Source organism: Pyrus communis, chromosome 3 (assembly GCF_041283825.1).
Source record: "Pyrus communis isolate YQ-2024b chromosome 3, ASM4128382v1, whole genome shotgun sequence".
In the NCBI taxonomy this organism is placed as follows: domain Eukaryota; kingdom Viridiplantae; phylum Streptophyta; class Magnoliopsida; order Rosales; family Rosaceae; genus Pyrus; species Pyrus communis.
In genome coordinates, this window is record NC_142567.1 from 17,245,605 (window position 1) to 17,269,370 (window position 23,766).

General features: G+C 37.8%; 1 protein-coding gene, 1 long non-coding RNA gene, 1 other non-coding gene and 1 pseudogene across 5 annotated transcripts; 3 read left to right on the plus strand and 1 right to left on the minus strand.

The window, feature by feature from the left end:
• The first annotated feature begins 828 nt into the window (after positions 1-828).
• On the plus strand, positions 829-12,459 carry LOC137715967 (transcription factor LHW). 3 transcript variants are annotated; one of them, XM_068455335.2, is made up of 10 exons: positions 829-1,645; positions 2,467-2,688; positions 2,775-2,856; positions 6,677-6,718; positions 6,806-6,865; positions 8,531-10,393; positions 10,483-10,584; positions 10,759-10,899; positions 11,006-11,131; positions 11,765-12,459. In XM_068455335.2, the coding sequence occupies exons 1-10, from the start codon at positions 1,551-1,553 to the stop codon at positions 11,921-11,923; spliced, it is 2,892 nt and encodes a 963-aa protein (XP_068311436.2). In that variant the 5' UTR covers positions 829-1,550; the 3' UTR covers positions 11,924-12,459. The 3 variants fall into 3 exon arrangements, with proteins under 3 accessions (XP_068311436.2, XP_088547292.1, XP_088547293.1); XM_088691166.1 differs by having other exon boundaries at positions 976-1,686; XM_088691167.1 differs by lacking the exon at positions 829-1,645 and adding an exon at positions 2,200-2,338.
• LOC137716636 (5S ribosomal RNA) lies at positions 5,505-5,623 on the plus strand. Its single transcript, XR_011065703.1, has one exon. It is a non-coding gene; the product is annotated as a 5S ribosomal RNA (ribosomal RNA).
• Positions 12,460-13,654: 1,195 nt separating the features above from the next.
• Positions 13,655-14,461, minus strand: LOC148698056 (uncharacterized). Its single transcript, XR_015960323.1, has 3 exons — positions 14,328-14,461; positions 14,058-14,111; positions 13,655-13,802 (listed from the first exon to the last, which is right to left on the minus strand). It is a non-coding gene; the product is annotated as an uncharacterized LOC148698056 (long non-coding RNA).
• Positions 14,462-14,577: 116 nt separating this feature from the next.
• On the plus strand, positions 14,578-16,900 carry LOC148698057 (uncharacterized; annotated as a pseudogene).
• Positions 16,901-23,766: the final 6,866 nt, after the last annotated feature.

Consider the following 23,766-nt stretch of genomic DNA (forward strand, 5'->3'; position numbering starts at 1 on the left):
TTTTTTTATTTTTTATTTTTTATTTACCAAGAACTAAAACCAGATAATGAAAAAGAAAGCAAAAAAAGTAGAGGAGAGTCAAATCTCCTCCATCATATGCCCTTTTCCTCCACTTTAATCATTAATCATGATTTTTTGCATATTCAGGCAACAAAAAAAGGAAAATTAAATAAAAATGAATAATCTATTATTTTCTGACTTATGGAGTAAGTGCACTTGTAGATACATACACCACAACTATTGCAACCCTCCACGTGTAATTTCACTTGAATCCATAGCCTTATTAGTGAGAGCAACTCCACTCCAAAACACTACAGCCCACTCTGGAAATTGGGCATAAGGTGAATCCAATAGAGAAGTCAGGTAATAATTTACAGGCTCAATGCCTGGGCATGTCACGCAAGGCTAATTTTATCATTACGTTGGCCATAATTTAAATTATTGAAATATCATTAAAATGATTAAAAAGTATAAAAAATTAAATAAAAATATAAAGAATTATAATTTCTTTTCAATAAATACTTAATCATGTTTTTCCACTTTACATTACATTTCAATATTTTCAAATATTTTCATCTAATCTGTTATTATTATCAGAAATTAAAAATAAAGTTATCTTTTATTATTTTATAAAATAAAAAAATACTAATATTTTAATACAAATTGATTGGCTATTCAGTTTAGGATGCAATTCCTGATCATTTAAAGAGATTGAGTTGTCTATTGCCATTCTCGTAATTTCATCCAAAAAGCAAGGGCAATGTCAATGATGACGTAATCACGACAGCAACCGGCACTACTTTATTTGTTCAACCCAAGAAAAATTACATACTCAAACTGTCACGACAAAACCAAGAAAAAAAAAAAAACCGAAAAAGAAAACGAAATACGAAAGGCCGTGACGGAGCTACCGTGACAGGGCTGTGACTGACAGCCAAGCTCCTCTGCCTCTGTATTGTGGCGCACTTTTAGCGCACTCGGACACAACTACGCAGAGAATTTCGCAGCAACAAGAAGAGCAGTGAAGCAGCAGCTGAAGCACTGAACACGACAGACCTCACCTCCCCACACCAAACGACACCGTATTCGACACTCATCGTTCTCTCGCATTCTCTTCGTCTCCTTTCTTTCTCTGCAACTCTTCAAATTTCACCATTTTTCAGCAGCTCACAGAAACTGACGTGATAGCAACAATGGAGGCTTTCTACAGGCTCGAAGCTTGTGGAATAGTGTAGCTTTTTACTCCCCTTCGGAAGGCCTTCAGCTTCCTCCCCTTTCTCTCTCTTCACTCTATCTGTTATAGATGGCTGGCCGGAGATTGAGACTCAATGCATGGAACTTGGATCCAGAGAGGAAGAGGACCGGCGGACTGAGGACGAAGCAGGCCGGGAGAGGATCATGCCGTGGAAGTTAGGCGCCGCCGGGAAATGCACACTCTTCGGGACTGATTTATTTGTCATTTGAATCGGCTGTCAATTTTGTCTACTCTGTTCTGTTCGATTAGTGCTTTGAATATTCTGAATTTTTGGAGCTCCGGAGAGGCGGTAGCCATGGGGTTTTTGCTTAAGGAAGTGCTCAAGAGGCTGTGCGGCGCCAATCAGTGGGCTTACGCTGTCTTCTGGAAGATCGGCTGCCAGAACCCTAAGTAAGTTTCCCAATAAACTGGAGCAAACGCACAGAATGCTGGTAATTTTTGGTTTTCCGATTATTCAGTTCTTTAATTTTTTGAAAAATATGGTCTGTCGTCTGTTTGGTTGCTGAGAAAGTGGAGGAATAGTGTGACTAGTTAGTCTTAGGTTTTGGGGAGATTTGAGATTTTATTGTTACTGTTTTGTTTCCTGCATTTTCTGAGTAGCCAAACAGAGTGGATCTGGTATCAGGATTGGATTATATTGTCCGTTTCCGTTTGGTTTGAATGAGTAGGGTGTGGGAGGACATAATATATAATCTAAGATACGATGGATATGTAACAGTGTAACAGTGTAATGTGTCTACTGTGTTTAGATTCGCGTGATCTGAGCTAAAGTCTTTATTTCTGTTTTTGGAAGTTTATGTTTTGGTTTGTTCTGTTTTGTCTTTGAGAATCTAATGAGTGAAAAAGTGAGTTTGCATTTAGCTTGCCAAACCTGCCCTTTAGTGGACGCATTTAGTCCTCGTTTGTTTATACTCCAATACAAGTGATAGTCTGCTTTAAATTAATCTAAACTACCGGGAAGAGGATTCGAACTTGGGTGCGGAGGGTTAAATCTGCTGATGAGTTGCTCTAAGAAATTGCACTTGATATTAGATATGTTTTGAAACTTAGATACATTATTACGCATGTTAAAACTACTCCCAGGTGCCAACTGAATTGAATTTTGTTTTTTATCTCTTAAATCTTTTATGCGATCATGTGTCATGTCATCTTTAGATGCTTTGATGTCTGCTCTCTTGGGAATTATATGTTTCTAATGAACTTGGTGGCAGACTATTAATTTGGGAAGAATGTCATTACGAACCATCAGTATCTTCTCTACCTAAACGCAATGCTGGAACTGAAAGAGCTGAATTACCATTTGGAGAGTGGGAGGGATGCTGGGTTTCTTCTAAAGTGTGCTCCTCTTCTAGTGGGATTCAACAAGAGGAAAGAGTGTCCTCACTTATTAACACAATGATGATGGATAAACCGTTTAACATAGTGGGTGAAGGGTATGACTTTTCTGTTCCCTGTGCTTGTTGCTTTTCTTGTTAGCTGTAAACAACCATTTGAAAAACTGTTCTTTTGGTCATTTCAGGATGGTTGGACGAGCTGCATTCACGGGGAATCATCAATGGATTTTATCAGGCAATTACAGAAAAGATGCCCATCCACCAGAGGTATATATTGGTATTTCTAATTACCTCATTTTTATATGAAATTATTTTTTCTTTTTGCGGATGGAAGTATAATAAATTTCAACCACACATGAACGTACATGCCCCTTCTTAGACTGGATACCCCAATCAGGATGTGACATGGCTGATCGACCACTTCTCACATTTCTCATTTATGGGATCTCATATATCACACACACATATGTATATATACTATGAATATAAGTATATAAAAATATATATATTTTATCTACCATATGAAATCACATTTGTGTGTGTATTTTCATTTTATATATACTGTCATGAAAATCCATGATTACCAATTACCATCGAATCAAAATCCAATGTTTAATGAAAAATTTGATCTTTTTTAGAAAGAAAAGTAATTTCTCTGAATCTTTAAAGTTTCACAGGGGTAGATTTCGCAGTGACTGGAAAATGCGTTCTTGTATATCAGTATTTCTACTTGTCCCCATCAGTGCCATTTTTGCTTGAAAAGTTTAATGAATTTTTTTGGGAAAAGGTCAGGACCCAGTTAGTAAGCACGCGTATCTACTTGCTCAAGATCTGTTCTTCAGTGCGTCTATCTTAGCTAAACATGTATATGTTGGCTATTCTCTTTTGACAGAGTACAATAACAACAACCAAGCCTTATCCCACCAAGTGGGGTTGGCTGCATGAATCCTAGAACGCCATTGCGCTCGGTTTTGCGTCAAGTCTTCCGTTAGCTCCAAGTACTCCATATCTTTTCTTATAGTCTATTTCAAAGTCTTTGTAACTCTTCCTCTACCCTTTTGCATTGATCGAAGCATCTGTAGGTTTTCGGTTCTCGTGTCCAAATCATCTTAAACGATTTTCTCTCATCTCACCTTCAATTGTGGCCACTCCTACTTTACCTCGAAAATCCTCGTTCTTAATCCTATCATTTCTTGTGTGCTCATACCTCCAACGAAGCATTTTCATATTCGTTAGACTCATTGTTTGCATGTGTTGCCTTCTGACCGCCCAACATTTCGTGCCATAAAGGATCACTGGCCTTATTGCCATCCCATAAAATTTTCCTTTGAGCTTTAGTGGCATACGACGATTGCACAACACACCTGATGCGCTCTTCCACGTCTTCGTTCCAACTTGGATTCTATGATTGAGGTCTCCATCTAATTCTCCATTATTTTGCAAGATACATCCAAGATAACGAAAACGTTCACGCTTTGGTACTTCCTGATCCCCGATTCTCACCCCTATCTCATTTGGGACCCCATTCCCATTGAACTTGCACTGCATATACTCTATCTTTGACCTAGTTAGGCGAAAACCTTTAGCTTCCAACACTTCTTGCCAAAGGTTAAGCTTCACATTTTCTCCCTCTTATGTTTCATCTGTCAGCATTATAACATCCGCACAAAGCATACACCAAGTGATACTATCTTGAATATGTCTTGTTAGCTCGTCCATTACCAATGGATAAAGATAAGGACTAAAGACTTGAAGTTGAGCTTTAGTGTAACCCTGTGGCTATTAGAAAGCTTTCAGTTTGTGCTTCATGAGTTATTACAATAGTCCTTGATCCATGACACATATCCCTTATTCTTTGGATATACGCTACTCGTATTCCTTTCTTCACTAGTATACTCAAAAGAATTTCTCTTGGGACCGGTGTTTTAAAAAACTCGTCTCAGGGCGCGCCTAGGCAGCCTTGGAGGCTGGGCGTCTGGGTTTTCACCTCTATTTTGTGGGGGTGGGTGTAGGGCGGCGTTGGGGTGCGCCCAGGCGTTCAACCTGGGCCTTTTTTTCCTTCTAAATCCATGTATGTTTCTAAAATGCAGGAGACTTGTAGTTTTAACGAAGAAGAAATATAAAGTTTCTCTCTCCAAATCCTATGTGACAAAGTCTAACTCTAACTGTTTTCTATTTTTTTAATTATTTTTTTACATTGTTGCCCATTCAGATTCCGCCACTGAGCATTTTAATTAGCAAAGTTTTATTTCTCTTCCAATTCCTCATAACTACTCCACTCAACCTTTATTTTCCTTTAAATTCTGTATAATAATGGCTCCGCTAAGCCTTTATATCCTTTTAAAATCCCTATGATTGCTCCACTTTGTCTTTATTTCATTTTAAATTCCCTATAATTGCTCCACTCAACCTTTATTTCCTTTTGAATTTCCTTATAATTGTGACATTCAACCTTTATTTTCCTTGAAATTCCCTATAATTGTGGTCACTCACCCTTGTTTCTCTTGAAGTTCTCTATAATTGCTTACAATAAAATAAATAATTATGACATTTTAAGACTTTTTGACATAGTTTCTAAGTACAACTAGACTTAGTAATGAAGAAGATGATATTATCTTTGATTTAGTTATAATTAAATTTAGTATTATATTTTATAAATATAATTATATATGTAATATATATTAAAATTTTACGTACCATGAAGCTTTGCCTCACGCCTAGGCAGGGCTATCTATGGGACGCCTTGCCTACGCCTTATAAATTGCTTGGGACCTTATCCTATGATTTTCCAAATCGGTAAAAACTTCACCTGTTTAAGTTTATCTTACATTGTCGGTCCCAAGCCTGGATAAAGGAGGAGGGGGAGGGCGTCAGGTAGTCAACAGCCGGCACTCCTATCTTACGTCGAATCCTTGGGATGTGATCATACCAACTCACATGCACCGGATCCCATCTGAACTCCGAAGTTAAGTGAGTTTTGGGCGAGAGCAGTACTAGGATGGGTGACCTCTGGGAAGTCCTCGTGTTGCATCCCCCACAACCGACCCCACATAGTGGGAAAAGGCTTAGAAGAAGAAGGAGGTAAAAACTATGTGCAAATCCTTTTTTCGTATCTCTCTATCGTTCCATCGATCTTCGTAAGAGATAGATTGCTTCCATTGTCGAGTGCCCTAGTATGAACCCAAATTGATTCTCTAAGACTTGTGTCTCTTGCCTTAATCTATGCTCAATTATCCTTGCCCAGAGCTTCATTGTATGGCTCATTAGCTTAAAACCCTTATAGTTAATGTAATTTTGTATGCCGCCCATATTCTTGTAGATAGGCACCAAAGTGCTTTCTCTCCACTCATTGGGCTTCTTTTCCATTTTCAATATCTTATTGAAAAGGTTTGTGAGCCATGCTATGTGGTTCTAACTTGCTATACCCGTCTCTCCCAAACCCTTCCACACTTCAATCGGTGTATTGTTGGGACCCAAACCCACTGCTTTTCTGTGCTTCATCTTTTTCAAAGCTACAACCACTTCCTCTTTCCTGATTCGGCAGTAAAAGGAGTAATTTCTACACTTTTGTGTTACTCAACTCACCTAAAGAAGTACTCATGTTGTGTCCCTCATTGAAGAGATTATGAAAATAAGCTCTCCATCTGTCTTTAACTGCGTTCTCCATAGCTAGAACATTTCTAATCGGTTATAAATGTCTTCAAAAGTCACTAGCTTCGCTTCTCTCATGGCGTTCTTTGCTTCCTTCTTCGCTATCTTATACCTCTTATAATTTTCATTGGTTCTATCCTTGTATAAGGCTTTACAACATTCCTTGTACCTCCTTCCACCATCAAGATTCCTTTTGATGTGGAGGAAAACTGTAGAGAGAGTAGCTGTTGATTATACTTGGATGAGTGAAAATAAATTTTAATGGAAGATAAATGATGTATAGCTATCTATTTAGTTTTCATAAATTTGTCAGAGGCATTTTTGCGCATGACAATTTTGAATTTACATAAGCATTGTTTCATCAAAGGATAAAACTTGTATTCAAGTTTTGGGGTTTGGCATTTGTACTTATATGACTTAATTGTGACTGCTTCAGGTCCTCAATGAGATGCACCACCAATTTTCTTCTGGCATGCAGGTATGCTAGTTCCTGAATAACAACTGTTTTGCATATTCTATATTTTTCTGTTTCATGACATTACTTGTATTTTTATTTGGTCTGCAGACAGTTGCAGTTATTCCTGTTCTTCCTCACGGTGTGGTTCAACTTGGTTCTTCCACAGCTGTAAGTCCTTGGTTCTATGGCGCCATCAAATTATTCACTAAATATTTGATTCCAGTAGTTTGCATCATATTCACCTGTGCCTGCCGCTAAAATTTTCTTTTCTCAATAAATGACCAAGTTTGTCCAACCATGAGGCAAATTTTGGGTTGGCCATTCTGTTAAATTTTCCACATGGGCACTCAGATTTCGGCGATATATTAACACAAGAAAGCTGCATTTAGTAATATTTGCAAGGCAAGACGATGAAATCTGGATTTTATACTAATCTGTATTTTGTATGGCATGAAAGCTTGTCATGGGCTTCAGGCCAAATAAATTAATTTATTGACTGGCTGCCATTTTACATGAATGGCTGTTGGTTACACCTTTGTTCTGTTACGAGCAAAAATTGTTCTGATATTAACAAGCCCTACATGTCTATTTATGAATGACTATTACCACCTATGTTCTGCTATGAATGACTATTACCACCTATGTTTTCATAAAGTTTGACCATTCTAATAAGGGTTTTTATCGCAAGTAGTCCCTGAAATTGACCTATATCATCAAGATGGTCCATGAAAATGAAAATCAATCACTGTAGTATGGGTGTTGGAAATCAGTATAGTCATTTCGTTAGAATTTCATCAAAATTTCTATTAGCATGCTGATTTGGCACATATGTAGATCCCACAAATATTGCCACATGGATAAATTATTAAAAACTTTATAAAAATTTAATTTAAAATCATTTAAAACTAAGTTCAAAATGATTAAATAAAAAATTAAAAGCTGTTGAACAAAAACAATTAAAGCTGCTACTTTCACGATGAGGAAGACTCAATTCGTGCAAGGAGAGAGAGAGAGAGAGCCAGGGGAAGGCTAGGGGCAGAGGAGATCATATGCAATGACCGAGCCGAGGACGTCATCCAAACTTGTCTAAAAAATTCTTCGTTCCTAGGTTGTCTCGTTGTCTCAAAATTGGGATCGGGGGTTGCGATGGGGGACTGGTGGTTGTTGGCTTGGTGTTGGTTGGAGGTTGGGTTGAAGGGAAGCGGGTTGAGGTGGGTTGGTGTGGTAACGGTGGGGAGGGAAGGGGCCGACGATTCGATGGTGAGGGGGAAGGATTGACAACATCGATGTCAGGGGTGGGGTGCGGGTGGGGAAGATGGTCGCTTGGGGTGGGAGAGATGGCAAGAGAATTGGCAGATGGTGAGGATTGAGAATTAAAGCTGCACCTAATTGTTTAATTTAATTAGTTGAGGATTAAAGATGCATCTAATTTTTTTTGTTGAATAGCTTTTAATTTTTTAATTTAATCATTTCGAATTTAGTTATAGTGATTTTAAATTAATTTTTATGAAGTTTTTAATAATTTATCCATGTGGCAATATTTAATAGAATTGTGGGGTCCACATATGTGCCAAATCAGCATGCTAACAAAAATTTTGACGGAATTCTAACGAGGGGACCACATTGATTTGCAATAGCATTTTCAAGGACTACATTGATTGATTTTCATTTTCAGGAACCATCTTGATGGTTTGCGTCAATTTCAGGGACTACTTGTGAATTGTGATAAAAACCCTTCTAATAATGCAAGCGGTTGATTAAGCCAAATCAATGTTTGATTTGTGTCTGTTGTCAGTTCCTTCCAACCTGATTAATGTATCCATTCTCATTCAGATGATGGAGGATACAGGATTCATCAATGATGTGAAGAGTTTAGTCCTGCAACTAGGACGTGTTCCTGGTGCTCTTTTAGAAGAAAACTGTGTGACAAAAGATTTGGTTGAGAAATCTGGGTTACCCTATACTTCTGGAACAGTGGCATCTATGCATCCAGCAGGAAATTTAAAGGTTACAGGATCTATACGGATGACTGATAACTACACCCATCAAAGTCACTTTAGTCGGGCCTCAGGCCTTTCTGGCCAACTATCTCACTCTCTTCTTGAGGATATTCAGAATAATTCTCAAACCACTTCTTCAGCATTTCAAACCCCAAATCTCACCCAAAGTCTGCCCAAAATTCATGATGATCCTCAACAACCAACAGTTTCTCCATTGATGAAGCCAAACTTTTCTTTGGGTGGCCAACTAAAGGATAGAGTTCGGGGAACTGAAGTGATTACCTCAAATTCTGATGCGTGGTCGAACCAGCCGACTACCTCTTACAATTCAGGGGTGGGACTCAAATACCCGTCTTTAGGTCAATCAAGTTCAGATCAGAACAGCCTAAAGTTTATAGAACATATGATCTTGTCTGCTGGTAGCATTAGGCATCATCTTGATAAGAACTTTAGCGCATCAAATGGTATCATGCCTCAATTGGGAACAAGTGGAAGTTTAATCCTTGATCAGAGCAAAGGTTCGACAACAACCACATTGCTTGGAGGAAGTCAAGTGCATGGTGGATCGAGTAGTCATTCAAGGCCAATTTCTGTTCCTTGCTCTTTTTCAGACCCCCACAGGGTAGCTGACATCAACCTCTCTGGTGGATGTCTGTCTGGTGTTAAATTTCAAAAGGCTGATGCATTCCAAACGGAAGGAGTTTCTTCATCCGGTGTTGCAGGTCAATCATCTGCTAATAACATGCCTTCCAAAGGCTCTGATCACAGACAGTTTTCCGCCGATGTGAAGCTTACCCAGAGTGAATTGGCCCCACAAAGGATAGATGATGAATTGTTTCAAGCACTGAACATTCCATTGGCAGATTCAGATGAACATATCCCCTTGAATGCACACATCCCTGGTATTGTTCTCGATGATTTTGATGATAAAAACTGTAGTCCAGGATCTGCAAATGCTACAAATGATGCATATACTCAGGTTTCATCAGGGGATGATTTGTTTGATGTTTTGGGTATGGATTTTAAAAACAAGCTGTTTAATGGCAATTGGAATAATTTGCTTGCTGATGAGACACATTCAGACGCAAGAAACCTAGGCAAGAATACTTCAACATTTACAAATGTGCAGGAGTTGGCTTCAGATTATTATCCAGCAGGTCAAGAAGCATCAAATGGTTGCATTTTCTCTGGGGCAGGCACTGAACATCTTTTAGATGCTGTGGTCTCTCGGGCTCAGTCTGCTGTCAAGCAGAACTCTGATGATAATGTGTTTTGGAGAACATCATTGACAAAAATCAGTAGCTCTTCCGTCCCTAATAGTTCTCCCCCGTATGGACGAATTATTATGTCTAATGATGTGCATGGGGAGAAATTTGGCCTTCCTAAATCTCTTGTAAATGAAGGGACGGAAGAAACTAGTTCCCTTCAGTCTGGGTGTAGAAAAGAGGATGCGGGAAACTGTTCACTGACCAACTCTATATATGGATCTCAAATTAGTTCTTGGGTTAAACAGGGTAATAGTGCAAATCATGAGAGCAGTGTTTCAACAGCATATTCTAAGAGGCCTGATATAATAGGAAAATCAAATCGCAAAAGGCTTAAACCTGGAGAGAACCCTAGACCAAGGCCAAAAGATCGTCAGATGATCCAAGATCGTGTGAAGGAGTTGCGTGATATTGTGCCAAATGGGGCAAAAGTAATACCTTTCTTCCTATTCCTTGTTTTTAAATTTTCAATATTCAGATAGTGATGCCATTATTTTGATAACTTTATATGGTTTTACAGTGTAGCATAGATGCACTGCTTGAACGCACCATCAAGCATATGCTGTTTTTGCAAGGTGTCACAAAGCATGCCGACAAGCTAAAACAAACGGGAGAGTCGAAGGTACAATCACTGTCTACTTTTCCCCTTGTTTCCTTTAAAAAGGAATCTGCTTTCATTGTTGAGAGAAATCCAGAGTTAGGGGAGTTGGATTCAGAATATGAGATATTTAAAGACAAGGATATAACAAATATGGGATCCTTTTGAGATGATGTATGCCCTTTACTGCCTATGCAGATTATCGGCAAAAAAGATGGACTGGTTCTAAAAGACAACTTTGATGGAGGGGCGACATGGGCTTTTGAGGTTGGGACACAATCAATGGTTTGCCCTATCATCGTTGAGGATCTCAATCCACCCCATCAGATGCTTGTGGAGGTTAGTGACTGGCATTTTATGAAATATCTGAAATTGGAGCTTTGGCTATCAGTGAAGTACACGGAACAATATGTTTTCTTTCCATTTTGTTCTCTCTTTTTTTCAGATGCTCTGTGAAGAACAGGGTTTCTTTTTAGAAATAGCTGATTTAATCAGAGGTATGGGTTTGACCATCCTGAAGGGGGTGATGGAAGCTCGGAATGATAAGATATGGGCGTGCTTTGCAGTAGAGGTAATATTGAAAACAAGAGCCTTTTTTATTTATGATCATCTGCAACCATGAAGTCCTTAATTCCCATTCAATCTACAAACCCTAGGCACCTTTTTAAACCATTCACCCCATTGTCAGAAAATTTCCTATTGATCATACGGGATCCTAATATATGAAATCTAAAGGGATTTCTTAACATCAGCTTCACTTTACACTGAATACTTTCAAATATAAAACTAGAAGTCCAGGACATAATAGACTGTTGGTTCCCTTGCTCCTTCATATGACCGAGATCTTGGATCAAATTCATGATTCATGTCATTTTCTGTAGTCTTGAATTCATTTAATTTAGGTTAAAACTGAATGTTAAATTAACAGACATGTGAGAAAATCTGGGTATATCATAGATGTAGCAAAAAAGATGCATGGCAATTTTAAGTGTCCCCGTCGTCTGGTTTTCTCATAGTAGAGACGATGCTTGTTATATAGCCTGTAAGGCATTCCAGTCATGATATTACTACCAATGTTTTCTTTGATTTTGTGGTACCAACTAGGAACTTCTGAATCTTGTTGCCAATATTTTGCTTGTTCAGAAGGCGCATCCAGTATTACCTTCTTTATATTGGTCATTTACGTCCAAAGTGTTATATGCAGGCCAATAGGGACGTAACGAGGATGGAAATATTTATGTCACTCGTTCAGCTTTTGGAGCAAACTGTAAAAGGCACCGCGTCATCGGCCAATGCCATGATGAACAATATGATGGTCCACCATTCAATACCTGCAACTGGCAGGCCTAGTAATTTGCAGTGAGCCGCTAGATATACAGTTTCCGTGTTCATAGGCGCAGTAGATTGTGATGAACCACAGTTGCTATAGCTTGTTGGTCTGGACATGTTCAGAGTGAGCCAAGATTTCGCTTGCCATGACGAACATGCATTCTTGACTAGCATCTCTGGCAGCTCTCACCTTGGCCCAGTTTATGTTTCAGAAAGCACGATCCTGGCCGTCCTCACTTTAGCGGGGTGAGATTTGTTAAACTAGTCAGAAACGGCTTTGTACTAGCGTGTTTTCTTTGACGTAGCTAAAAATCTGAATGTTCAACTATATGCCCTACTGAAACATTTCAGCCATGGACACTGGTGGTGTGTGTAGAGGCTACCGATTGGGTATAACTTATGGGATATAGATTTTTGCAAATGTATAGAGGTTGGTAGGGGTGGGGATACTGTAGGGTTTCCGACCTGTTAGTTAAACGAAGACCACCGTTTCGTTTCCCGGAGTTTTCAAGGTTTATAGATAACTTACGTTTGATGTCTAAGAATGTGGTTATTGAATGTTTTTTCATCTGGTCTCGTGTTTTGGTTTTCGCTTAATTGAACAGCATGACAATATTTTTGTGGACACAAGTTGTATTGGGTGAGGGAAATTAAAGAGAATGACATTAAACTTTAGAGTGACACTAGAAAATTTGCCTGCGCTTTGCTATGGGTTTTAAAACCATTATCCACAACAAACATGATAAATTTCCGTTGAAAGTAACTGAAAAAAACGGTGTACTACCTAAGAACCAATGAAGTGAAACTTTGCTTGCGATGTATGGATATGCATATTGTAAGAACATGTACAATCAAAAGGGTGGATTTCAAAGACAACGAATAAGATCATTGTCTCATTAATTACCTAACTCGAAAGGTTACATTCATCAGTATGTTGATTCTCTTTGCAGTGATCACCATGGAAAAGAGGATTTTTTTTGTTTTCAAATGAAGACCACGTCCAACTTCTTACCCAAACGAAATAATATACCAAAAATGAAGTAAAAATGATAGCATGTGTAAAAGAGAGAACATTGAAATAGGGACACACCCCGTTTTACTTCTCACACACCTTTGATAATTTGTGTCCGTTGATCTTCTTCAATTCATCCGATCCGACGGTCAAAAATTAAAAAGGTGTGTGAGAGTTAAAATGGGGTGTGTAGATATCATACCCCTTGAAATAAAAGCATACGAATGAAGCCATACAAACTTGTTTGAAACTAAAGATATATAAAACTCAAAATAAAACCTCATTAAGCAAGAGAACACATAGTTCTGAATTCTTATTTGGATCGTTCCTTCTCGATACAGGCGAGGACTGGTAGCGACCATCAGAAAAGCAATCTGTTAAAAGCAATCTATTCCCCAATATGCACCAAAATACAGTTACAATAGCCCAGACAATCAGACATATAGGATCTGCTTACAGTGAACTTCGACAAACTAATTTTGTAGGTGTCCACCAATTCCGTCATTAAATCAACCAAATGAGAGAATATAGGAACTAACATTGGATGTCAAGAATTTGTACCCGTATTGCGCTAATTGATAACGATGAACTGGAACCGCGGTTGAGAATTCCTTAACGATACAACAGTAATAAGATTACGTATGTTAAGCAAGCTTGAGAGGTAAGTAAGAGAACAACAATGTCGCACTGGAGGAATCTGAAACAATAACGTATAACTATTCAAGATGACACATAAAAGCTTAACTTCGTGGATGAAAAAAGTTCAAATGGTGTTTGATTATGGAATACTGAGAGTGTTGCCTTAACTATTAGCTACATTGAAGAATGCCAAGTAAAATTCCATACGACAGAGACTAAAACATGAGCCGGCCCACGTTCTCACCCGGACGTCAACAATTCTCTGTCCAAACAGAGAAACAATCAAAACTTACTGATGTGCCAACAAAATGCTACATTAGTAAGAATACTCCACTTAAGACAAAATTTAGAGCTGCAATTGGCATTTAGAAAACTAATTAGTAATATTGTTATTCAAAAACTGAGTCGTATACTATTGAAACCAATTATTTACTTACTACAACCAACACTTTCAATATCAAAAGAGAAAGAAATCACAGTACACAGCGAATTAGCAGAAAAGTGCCACATTACATACCGTCATATGACTGTAACTAACTCCTGATATCAACTGCTGGAAGAAAAACTTTGCCTGATGCAAAACAACAATTAAATAAAAAAAGTATGTAAGTTTTAGTTATATTACGACTGTTTATGTAAAAATGCTTCAGACCTACCTTTCCCTATCTCAAACTAAACAAAAATCGAGATGAATTCCATTTCAAGGGACATTCGGAGATCCCATATTTCAGACTTTACACCAAAAACATTTTCGATAAAATTTTCTCTGCCTTTGAAACTACTTTACCTCATCCTCACTAAATCTACCAGCACTGAATATTCTCTCGAAGAGTTCTGCCCCAGTTACTCCATCACAATGGCTAGATGAGTTAGTGTCAGCAGGACCTGCAAGAAAGAGACCCGCACTACTCTCAAGTCTTAAACACAAACCTCTTTATCCATTATCACAAATGTTCCCGGTGATAGGGAACGTTTGCAACCCAATCTCCTCCCAAACTAGCTCCAGCCCATTTGGGCAATTGGGCTAAGGGGAGCCCATGGGAGAGGGCAAACGGGAGTCCAAGGCCCGAGTGCTTGAGGGAAAGTGATGCAAGGTTGACGTCAGCCACGTTATAAATTTTTTTGCATCAGGTGTGTGGGCACGTCTCGGGCAGATTTTCAGACGATGGGGCCCGCGTGTTAGCCCCACTTAGTCACTTTGAATCTGGACCGTTTGATTTCCAGATCAACGGTCCAGTTTTTTTGGTTTTAAATTTTTTAGAAAAAAGAAAAAAATCATTCTAGACTGTTGGATTTCAAATTTTTTGTAATCCAACCGTCCATATTAATTAAGTTATTAATTTTTTTTAAAACCAATTAAAAATTCGAAAAAATAAAAAAAATATATAATTTTTTTATTTTTATTTTTTTTATAAATACCTTACCATTTTCTCCCACATTACACCACATTTCAATATTTTTAGTGATTCTAAAAAGGTAACGACATGTGGTGTGATGAAATTGGATAAAAATCTTATTGAAATCTATCACAAAAAATTGTACTTTCGGATAATGACACGTGGCATAATGAGACCGGTTAAAAATCCTACCCAAATTACAAATAAAATTATTTTTTATTATTAGCAGGGCCTTTAGCCCGGCACGAATTGTTGGCCCGAGAGCCCAAGGTGGAGATGATGCAACACTGACGTCAGGGCGACGTCAGCCACGTTTATGTTTTTTTTTTTTTTGTGTTAGGCAAGTGCACTTCAAGTGCGCGTGGGGGTGTGTCTTCGACATGTTTTCAGACGTGGGGCATGCGGCGCAGATTCTGAAAGTTTACTGTTGGCTGGGACACGTGGCACCTTCATGTCCGTTGGATTTCAACGGTTACTTTTTGTGGACGGTTGGATTTCCAACGGTAAAAAAAAAAAAATTCAAACTTTCTTTAATTTCAGCCTTTGGATTTGAGATCAATGGTCCACGTTATTCGCTTTTATAAATTAAAAAAGAAGAAGAAAAAACAGTAAAAAAATATGAAATTTTACCATTGTGCCATGTGGCACAATCTGGAGGGTTGGATTTCAATTTTTTTTAATCCAACAGCAGAAATTAATTATGTGAATAAAAAATTAATAAAAAAATCCGAATATTTTTATAAAAATTAAAAAAAAATGATTTTACTTTTCTATAAATACCTTCTCATTATCTTCTACCTTACACCACAATTTCATATTTTCTCAATTACTTTCAACCATATTCCAATCTTTCTCTCAAAGTTTCAATCCAATTGGTTTCCAACAAAATGACTAATGATGCAGGTACGAATTGGACGCTTATTGAAGATGTTACGTTGTGTTCTACCTGGGTTGAAGTTACTTGTGATCCGATTACGGGTAATGAGATGCAGTTGCGAGAAATGTGGAGTCTTATTCATACCAATTATCTTGAGAAAATTGATGGGAAAAGAACCAAAGAATTGATGTCCAGTCGTTGGAGAATACTCAGCCAATCGTTTAGTATGTGGAGAGACGCCTTGGCACAAGCTAGTAGTAATCTTTGAAGTGTGGAAAATTTAGCGGATCAGGTAACAATATATTATTTATTTCTTTGTACTATACCCAAATTTACATTAGCTACTTTGATTATAATTATTTCTTCTCCCTCATTGTGTAGACACTTCAAGCACAAGCTTGGTATAATGCCATAACCAAAAACAAAAATAAATCATTCAACCGGTGGGAATGTTGGAATATTGTCAAAGATTGTCCTAAATTTAGAGTTGTGACTGTCGGTCTAGAAGTTGTCATGAACAACACTCCTCTACACTCTACGGCCGATCATGCCTCGCATATTCATGAAGATGACACAGAAGAAGTGCCAGAAGCGCTCCCTGAACAAGCGTCGGGGTTGACTCGTTATCCAATTAGGCCTCAAGGTAAGAAGGCTTTAAAGAGAAAAGGGAATGCTTCCAAGAATGATTATGCAAATTATATTGAAGAACTTGCTCGCCAAGGTGAATTGACTTTTGTGCGGGAAATGGCTAAATTTGAGGCTGATAAGGCTAAAGAGAAGGCAAAAGCTGCAGCTATTGAGAGATTATTTCAAGCTAATGAGAGAGAAAGAGAGCTACTTAGGCAAGAAAGGGAAGAGATTAAAGAAGAAAGAAGGGTTCAACAAGATCGTGACATTATGAAGGAGCCTTTAGAGGGGAAGTCACCGAATTCTAAATATTTTTGGAATTCGGAGAAAGCGGATGTGGTGCGAAGGAGGCGTGCAAGGGAAGCGAAAGCAAGATGAGATGGTCCTAGCACCACAAGAGGGGATGATCCTAGCACCACAAATTGGTTAGGTGATGATTTTCCATTCACGAGGGACTAGGGAATTTGTTTTTAATCGGAGCCTATAATTATCCAATCACTTTAGATTGTAATTTCTTATTTATTGAATAGAGTACTTTATGTTGTTTCCAATTTATTGAATTTAATAATTTATTCAATAAATTTGGTAAATTACGTGTCTAGTTCATATTCATCAATGGCATCATAATCGTACTCATCTTCCACAATCATGTTGTGAAGAATGATGCACGTCATCATGATGGATCGAAGCAACTCTAAATCAAACATTCTGACAGCACCCCTGACAATCACCCAACGAGCTTGGGGATACCAAAACAACGCTGCACGTCTTTCCTACACCCATCTTGATAGCTTGCAAAGTGTTTTTCCTTTGTACTTCGCAGACGTGGCACTGTTTTAACAAACGATGACCACCTTGGGTAAATGCCATCTGCTAGGTAGTATGGCCCGTGGTACTTATGTCCGTTGACTCAGTACGTGACTCTTGGCGATTTTCCTTGCAGGACATCGTTGAACACTGGGGATTGGGCAAAGACATTGAGGTCATTTTAAGCCCCCAGAACAACGAAAAAAGTGTGCCAAATCCATGTATCAAATGATGCCACCGCCTCCAAAATGATACTTTTTGCTTTTCTATCCCCATAAGCTCCTTGCCATGCACTTAGACAGTTTTTTGAAGTTCAGTGCATACAGTCAATGCTTCCAATCATCCCAAGAAAACCTTGCATCTCGGCCTTCTTCAGAAGCCTTTGCAAGTCCATCTTAGTAGGTTTCCGAAGGTACTCTGCAGTGTAGAGAGATTCGATTGAATGGTTGATTTCCCCATCCTCGCTATCTTATCCACTTGCTCTGTAAATGCTCCATATGCAAGCATCTGCAAGGCAGCAATAATTTTTTGCTCAAGAAGTAGACCCATAACACCAAAAAAATCCTTCTTTTGCACAAAGTAAGAATCATGGTTGCAAACAGCAATCATGATTTTATTGAACAAATGTTGTTTCATTCTAGAACGACGTCTAAATTACGTATCAGAGAATGCACTGTTACGGACAAAATAATCGTCCAAGAGATCCGTACCTCGTCGTTGCCAGCTTCTATCAAGGTTTGCTGAACGGCTGAGCCTGTAGATCTGAGCCACAACTTGGATGACTCGATGAGAATGTGAGGCTCTTTGGCTTCTTGCTTTGTCATCTCTCCTTCTATGCTCTTCATCCTCTTCATCTTCCATCTCATTTTGGGCCACCTGGAGATTGAACATTTCTTCCCCTTTCTTAAAAAATTCTTTCTCTTGCTCCTCAATTACCCACAACATCCTTGAAGAAGAAGACATTGTAAGAAGGAAGTAAAAACTATGAATAATGATAGAGATTTTGATTTTGGTGAAGAAGGAAGCAGAAACTATGAATAATGATAGAGATTTTGATTTTGGTGTGTGATTTCTGGTTCTGGATGGTGGGTTATATGGAGGAAAAAGAAAGGATTAGGTTGTAGATAATGCCACGTGGCATGTCGTCATTTGTTAAAAATCTGATCGAAATCTATCCTCAAAGATTGTTTTCAGATTGTGACACGTGACGCGACATGATTGGTAAAAATCTTATCAAAAATCTATCCTTAACGATTCTGAAAAGGTAACGACACGTGGCACAACGAGAACGATTAAAAATCTTATCTGAAATTACAAATAAAATTACTTTGTATTATTTTATAAAATAAAAAATACTAATATTTTATTACCTATTGCCATGGCTATTCAATGTAGGGGTGGAGATGCAAAAGGAAGTTATTGTTCATTGGAGACTATTCAATAGTGACTTGCCCTAGGGGGCCTTTGTAATGCTAGAGTTGCTCTTACTCCCTCACTCTTTCTCTATGTAACCATTCCCTTCAACCCCACCCCCCATACGTTTCCCCATCTCTCTCTTTGCAACCAACGTCAGCGGACAAAACCCACCCCCTTTCTAGCTCCTGCCCTTCCCATCAACCTTCTGTTCACCCCCAACCTTTCCCATCAACCCTCTGTCCACCCCAACCTTTCCCATCAACCCTCTTGCCTCTTATTGTGCAAACCCTAAACTCAATGTCACCCTCTGCCTCTCTGCACGATCTCCTTGACGAGATCGAAAACAACCTAACGGGTTGGGCCTTTGCTAACTAAAAATTTAAGCCTAGGGAACACATAATGGACGGCCCAAAACAACCCAACCCCAATTTCAGCCGCAATTTAATGGCTTCTTGTGATGGTGCCTCCTGGTAAATTTTATGCTCACAAGAGCAACATAAGTTGGTACAAATGAACCCCACCAACAATATAATTCACTGTAACTTCTCTAACTAACTAACATTGTGATAAAAATCCCCGCCTAGGCGCTTGACGGTTGGCCACTACCTTGGTTAATCTCTAGGTGTTGAAAATTAACGAAGGGCGCCTAGACTTGCTTAGGCGCCCGCCTAATCCACCCAGACCTGCCTAAGTCACGGCTCACTTAGACAGAAAATAGATAACTTTTATTTTGCATGTTATTTTTTTAATAAATTGTACGAGTTTGTTTTTTTATTTTTATTTTTTATTTTTTTTAATAGCAATTGTAAAAGACTTATTGAATACTTATGAACACACATTACATGTTTGTTTCTCATGTTTTCAATATATTTCAATACTTTATAATATATATATATATATATATATATCTATATCTCATTTTATTTTGCAGTTTATGATGAAATTATATATATTTTGAAGTATAAGTAGACACTTATTAGACAATATATAATAGATTTATTTAAATTCGCCTAGTCTGCTTAGGTCCCTGCCTAGCCACCTAGACTCCGCATAGGCGCTAGACTCTAGTTCGCCACCCGACTATTGTCTAGCATATTTTAGAACCTTGCTAACTATACAAACACTTCACAAGTTAAGTTGGACAAGAAAAACCTCAATATTCAATAGTATTTAGATAGCTAGCATCCATTTGACATTTTTCAGCTCGTAAAGTTTCTTATAAATATATTGTTTCATTTTTTCCTTTAGCAATATATATATATGATTACAAGAAAATAATGTGGCCTCGCTAAACCTTTTTAGGTAAAACCTAAAAACCTCTTTTCGTATTTAGGACTGGATTGGAATAGATAACTTTCAAAATTCAACGTATATTAAAGGTAGAAGAGGATGATATTAAACACAAAGAAACTATCATGTCTGGGATGGGAGAAATGCAAAAATATTCCTAGCTTATTGTCTAAAATTCGTCACTTTTCGGGACTTATTTTTAGTCACAAAAAATAGTACTCTTATCACATTTATCATACTACATTTGTATCACCTTTCTAACAGAAATGAGATCCACAAACTGAATTCAAATGACAGATAACAAAGAATAATGATAACCTCAATATGAATTTACTAACTCATTGAGTAGACAGATGCTTGCGGATGACAATGTCCTTGAAACAGATTTTTACCTCTACTCAGTGCTTGTAGTTCGCTAGGTGTCCTCTTCACTAGGATTCAATTATCTAAATCAAAATCCCAACACTGGGACTTTGATTTTTGGCGAAAATCAATGTGGTTCTTAATAGGAAGACAAGTATGGAAGTCTGGGGCTGATGATTATTTTTCTGTCATGCGATGGTGTGTTTATAGAAAACACGTTGAACCTAATGCCAATAGGTGTGAGCAGTTACAAATCGTTTCTCATCAGACTTATCCTTTTGGAAAGGATATGACTGAATTAAACCAAGTTTTAAGTGTACAAGAAGCCTTTACTTCATCAACGTGGGATATATAAAATAAGTAAGAATTTCTACTTTAACATTCCAACAATACCCCACATTTGAGTTGAAATTTCATTCAAACACTAATAACACCCCACATTTGAATGTAAATCTAAATGCAAATGTAATGCAAGGCTGTTTGCCTTACTAAAGAAAGAATAGATATAGTACGCATCGAGAGAAGTGTCTTTTGGACTTGAACTTACTCTAGTGATAACATATCAAGTTTACTTGGTGACGCAATGGATATGGAAGATCTTGAACTATTTATCGCAGAAGTAAAGCAAGACATATGTCTCACACGTATTATATCTGCCACACGTCAATTCATACGTTTGTGTTCATTTTGATCCTGAACATATCCCAATTTTCATAGGAGCTTTAGAGAATTTAGCCATCTCAATTCTCATAAATGTGACCCCATTTACTCCTACATAGGTGACATTAATTAAGAATGGTTTGCCACATTCCTCTTGATAGTAAGATATTAACGTCACTAAATGTTTTAAAACATAACCTCTAACTGTTGGAAATGTGCCCTAAAACCAATCATATGATGATACTTTACGGACATTTCAAACTAATGTAGTTTAAATGTAAAGGGCAAAGATTATTGTTTGAGCCGTCTCATATAAATGTTATATGCTTAAACGATAAGTCCAAGGAATATGTGATTGGAAGAATGCAATCTAAAGAAGTTAGATTCATGAGACCATTCTTTCGTTGACACATCCTAAACGTTCCTGATCATAGGATTGTCAATTGGGCGTTGACAGTCCGTTAAGATCAGTACGTGCTATGTCTTCTCTCAGGGAGAGTGACTAGTCTCGAGTCATTGGTGTGTGTGACATCAAGACAAGTACGTAGGTGCTCAATAGATAATGAGTTCACTGAACACGATCAACGAAGAGTTCTCATATTCATGTCACATGAGAACTCATGGTTGGGATAATGCAAATTAGTCTTTTGACCTGAGGCATCACAGTTGTCTTGTGGTTAGGTCCTTAATCTTTGATTATGTCAAAGTCACTCCATCAGGAGGGTGTCCACGACATCGTTGGGGTTAAGCCACTTAGCCATGGAGGCAAGTGAATGCGCAACAAGGGATCTCTAACCTTCAAACTGTTTGAGGGAGAATACTTTATGATATGATTTAGAATCTCTGGCCAGAGTATGAATGAGATGTTGGAATGTGTTCCAAATCACATTCAAGGTAATCATATAAGCACAAGACTCACATTGGATAGTAGACATGAATAAACTATCAAACCAAACAATGTGGTCAAGAGTATTGTATTAGAGAAAGACCGTATTGCATTTGTAATCCTAAAACTGAATAGGTTCTCCACCTCTTCTGATTAGCTTGGGTAACCATGACATGCTGCTAGGCGTCAACCATGGTTTGTGGAAGCCCTAAAAGTGTATTATCACTAACGGGAGAATTGAAAGTAAGTTTCAATTCACAATCGATTTGAAAGAGTTTGAATCGCCCACTGCCTCGCTAAAAGGAACCTAATGGATCGTACACCGTGTAAGGTAGAGATTGAAGATTCAACGGAGATGAGTAAGAATAATTAAATAGTTTAATTATTTATGGCAAGGATTAATTAATATGATTATTAATCAAACGAATAAGTTCGTTAAAAGACCTCGGGATAGTTTTGGATCTTAAGGCCCAATGGGCTTCGAACGTCAAGTCCATTGACTTAAGTTGTGTGACAACTTAATGAATAATGATTCACAAAGGCCCAAATAGCCCAATAAATCCCATGTTAAAGAAGGAGTGGTTTTGGACTTATTTACAAGTTTGCCACTCAAATGAATTAAGGAATAAGTATGACTTTATAGCCAAAATTCATTTAGGGTAATTTTTGGGGGAAAGGATGAGAACATAAGCTCTCCTTTCTCTCTAAAATTTCAGCCACCTTGGAGGGATCATCTAGCAATCAAACTCCTCCAAGGTCACTCATTTCTTCTACAATATGCCTTGGTGTGGAGACTTAGAGGTTTTCAATTTTGGGAACTTGGAGAAACCTTTTCATCCATCCAAATCCATGGATCTAAGATGCGAGGAATGAAGGCCCTCTCTTTGGGTGATTAGCCTTTGCTTATGCAAAGAGGAATCTGCAAAGGTATTGATTTCTCAACTCACTTTGTTTTGAGTTGAGTCTTGGTTCACCTATCTACTAGGCTTTGAAGTTCATGGGTTAAGTTTTGTTTTTGAGTGCATATAAACATGATTCCGCCTTTTAATTGTTAATTGCATGTTGTTGATGTTGCTCAAATGAACTTGTTTTTCACAAATTTTCCTTCAATTGGTATCAAGAGCCTAGGTCTAGTAGTTGGTGAATCCTTTTGGGTTTTGTAGTTCATAGTTTGTGATTTGAATGTTGTAATTGTTACAAGCTTTATTCTTGCTTTTTTGAATGTAAATTTTGTTAGAAAATTTGCCATCTCAAATGTTGTAGATGTAGTTCATATGAGCATGAATTTTGGAGCTAAAATTTGGTGCCATGTTTTTGGGGAAATTCGGCCAAATCCAAATGGTGGATTTTTGGGTTCTTGTTTGACTTGTTAAAAGTGTTTTAAAGTGACTTTTGGAACCCCTATGTACCCTAGTATGGTTGTATGTCATTTCCCTTAAGTTTGAGTGGTTTTGGTATGTTTTTGGGTGAAGAATGTTCATGGAGCTCTTATGGGTTTTCATGGATGTTCTTCATTGTTCTTGATATGTTCTTGCCAAAAACAAAAGGTTTGGTGTTTTGATTCAAAGTTTTGATTTATTTCATAAAGTTTTTGTTTTGAAATATTTCTTATGTTTAAATATATTAGATATTTATTTTGAAAAGTTAAAGAAATTTTAGTGGGTAGGTGTGTAATGATTTATTCCATTTCACCCACCCCACTTACAAAAACTTTGAATTTTTTTTTATTACTTTGCTTCAAAACCGGCCACCCTACTCAATTAGGGTCCTTGTGGGGCTTTTATGCAATTACATAAAGTTTTGATACTTTTGTGTATTTGTACTTTGACCCAAAAGTTTACGTTTTTACGTAAAGGTCCAAAATCACTAAAATGACAAATTGTTTTGCTCCTTTAATGAAGTT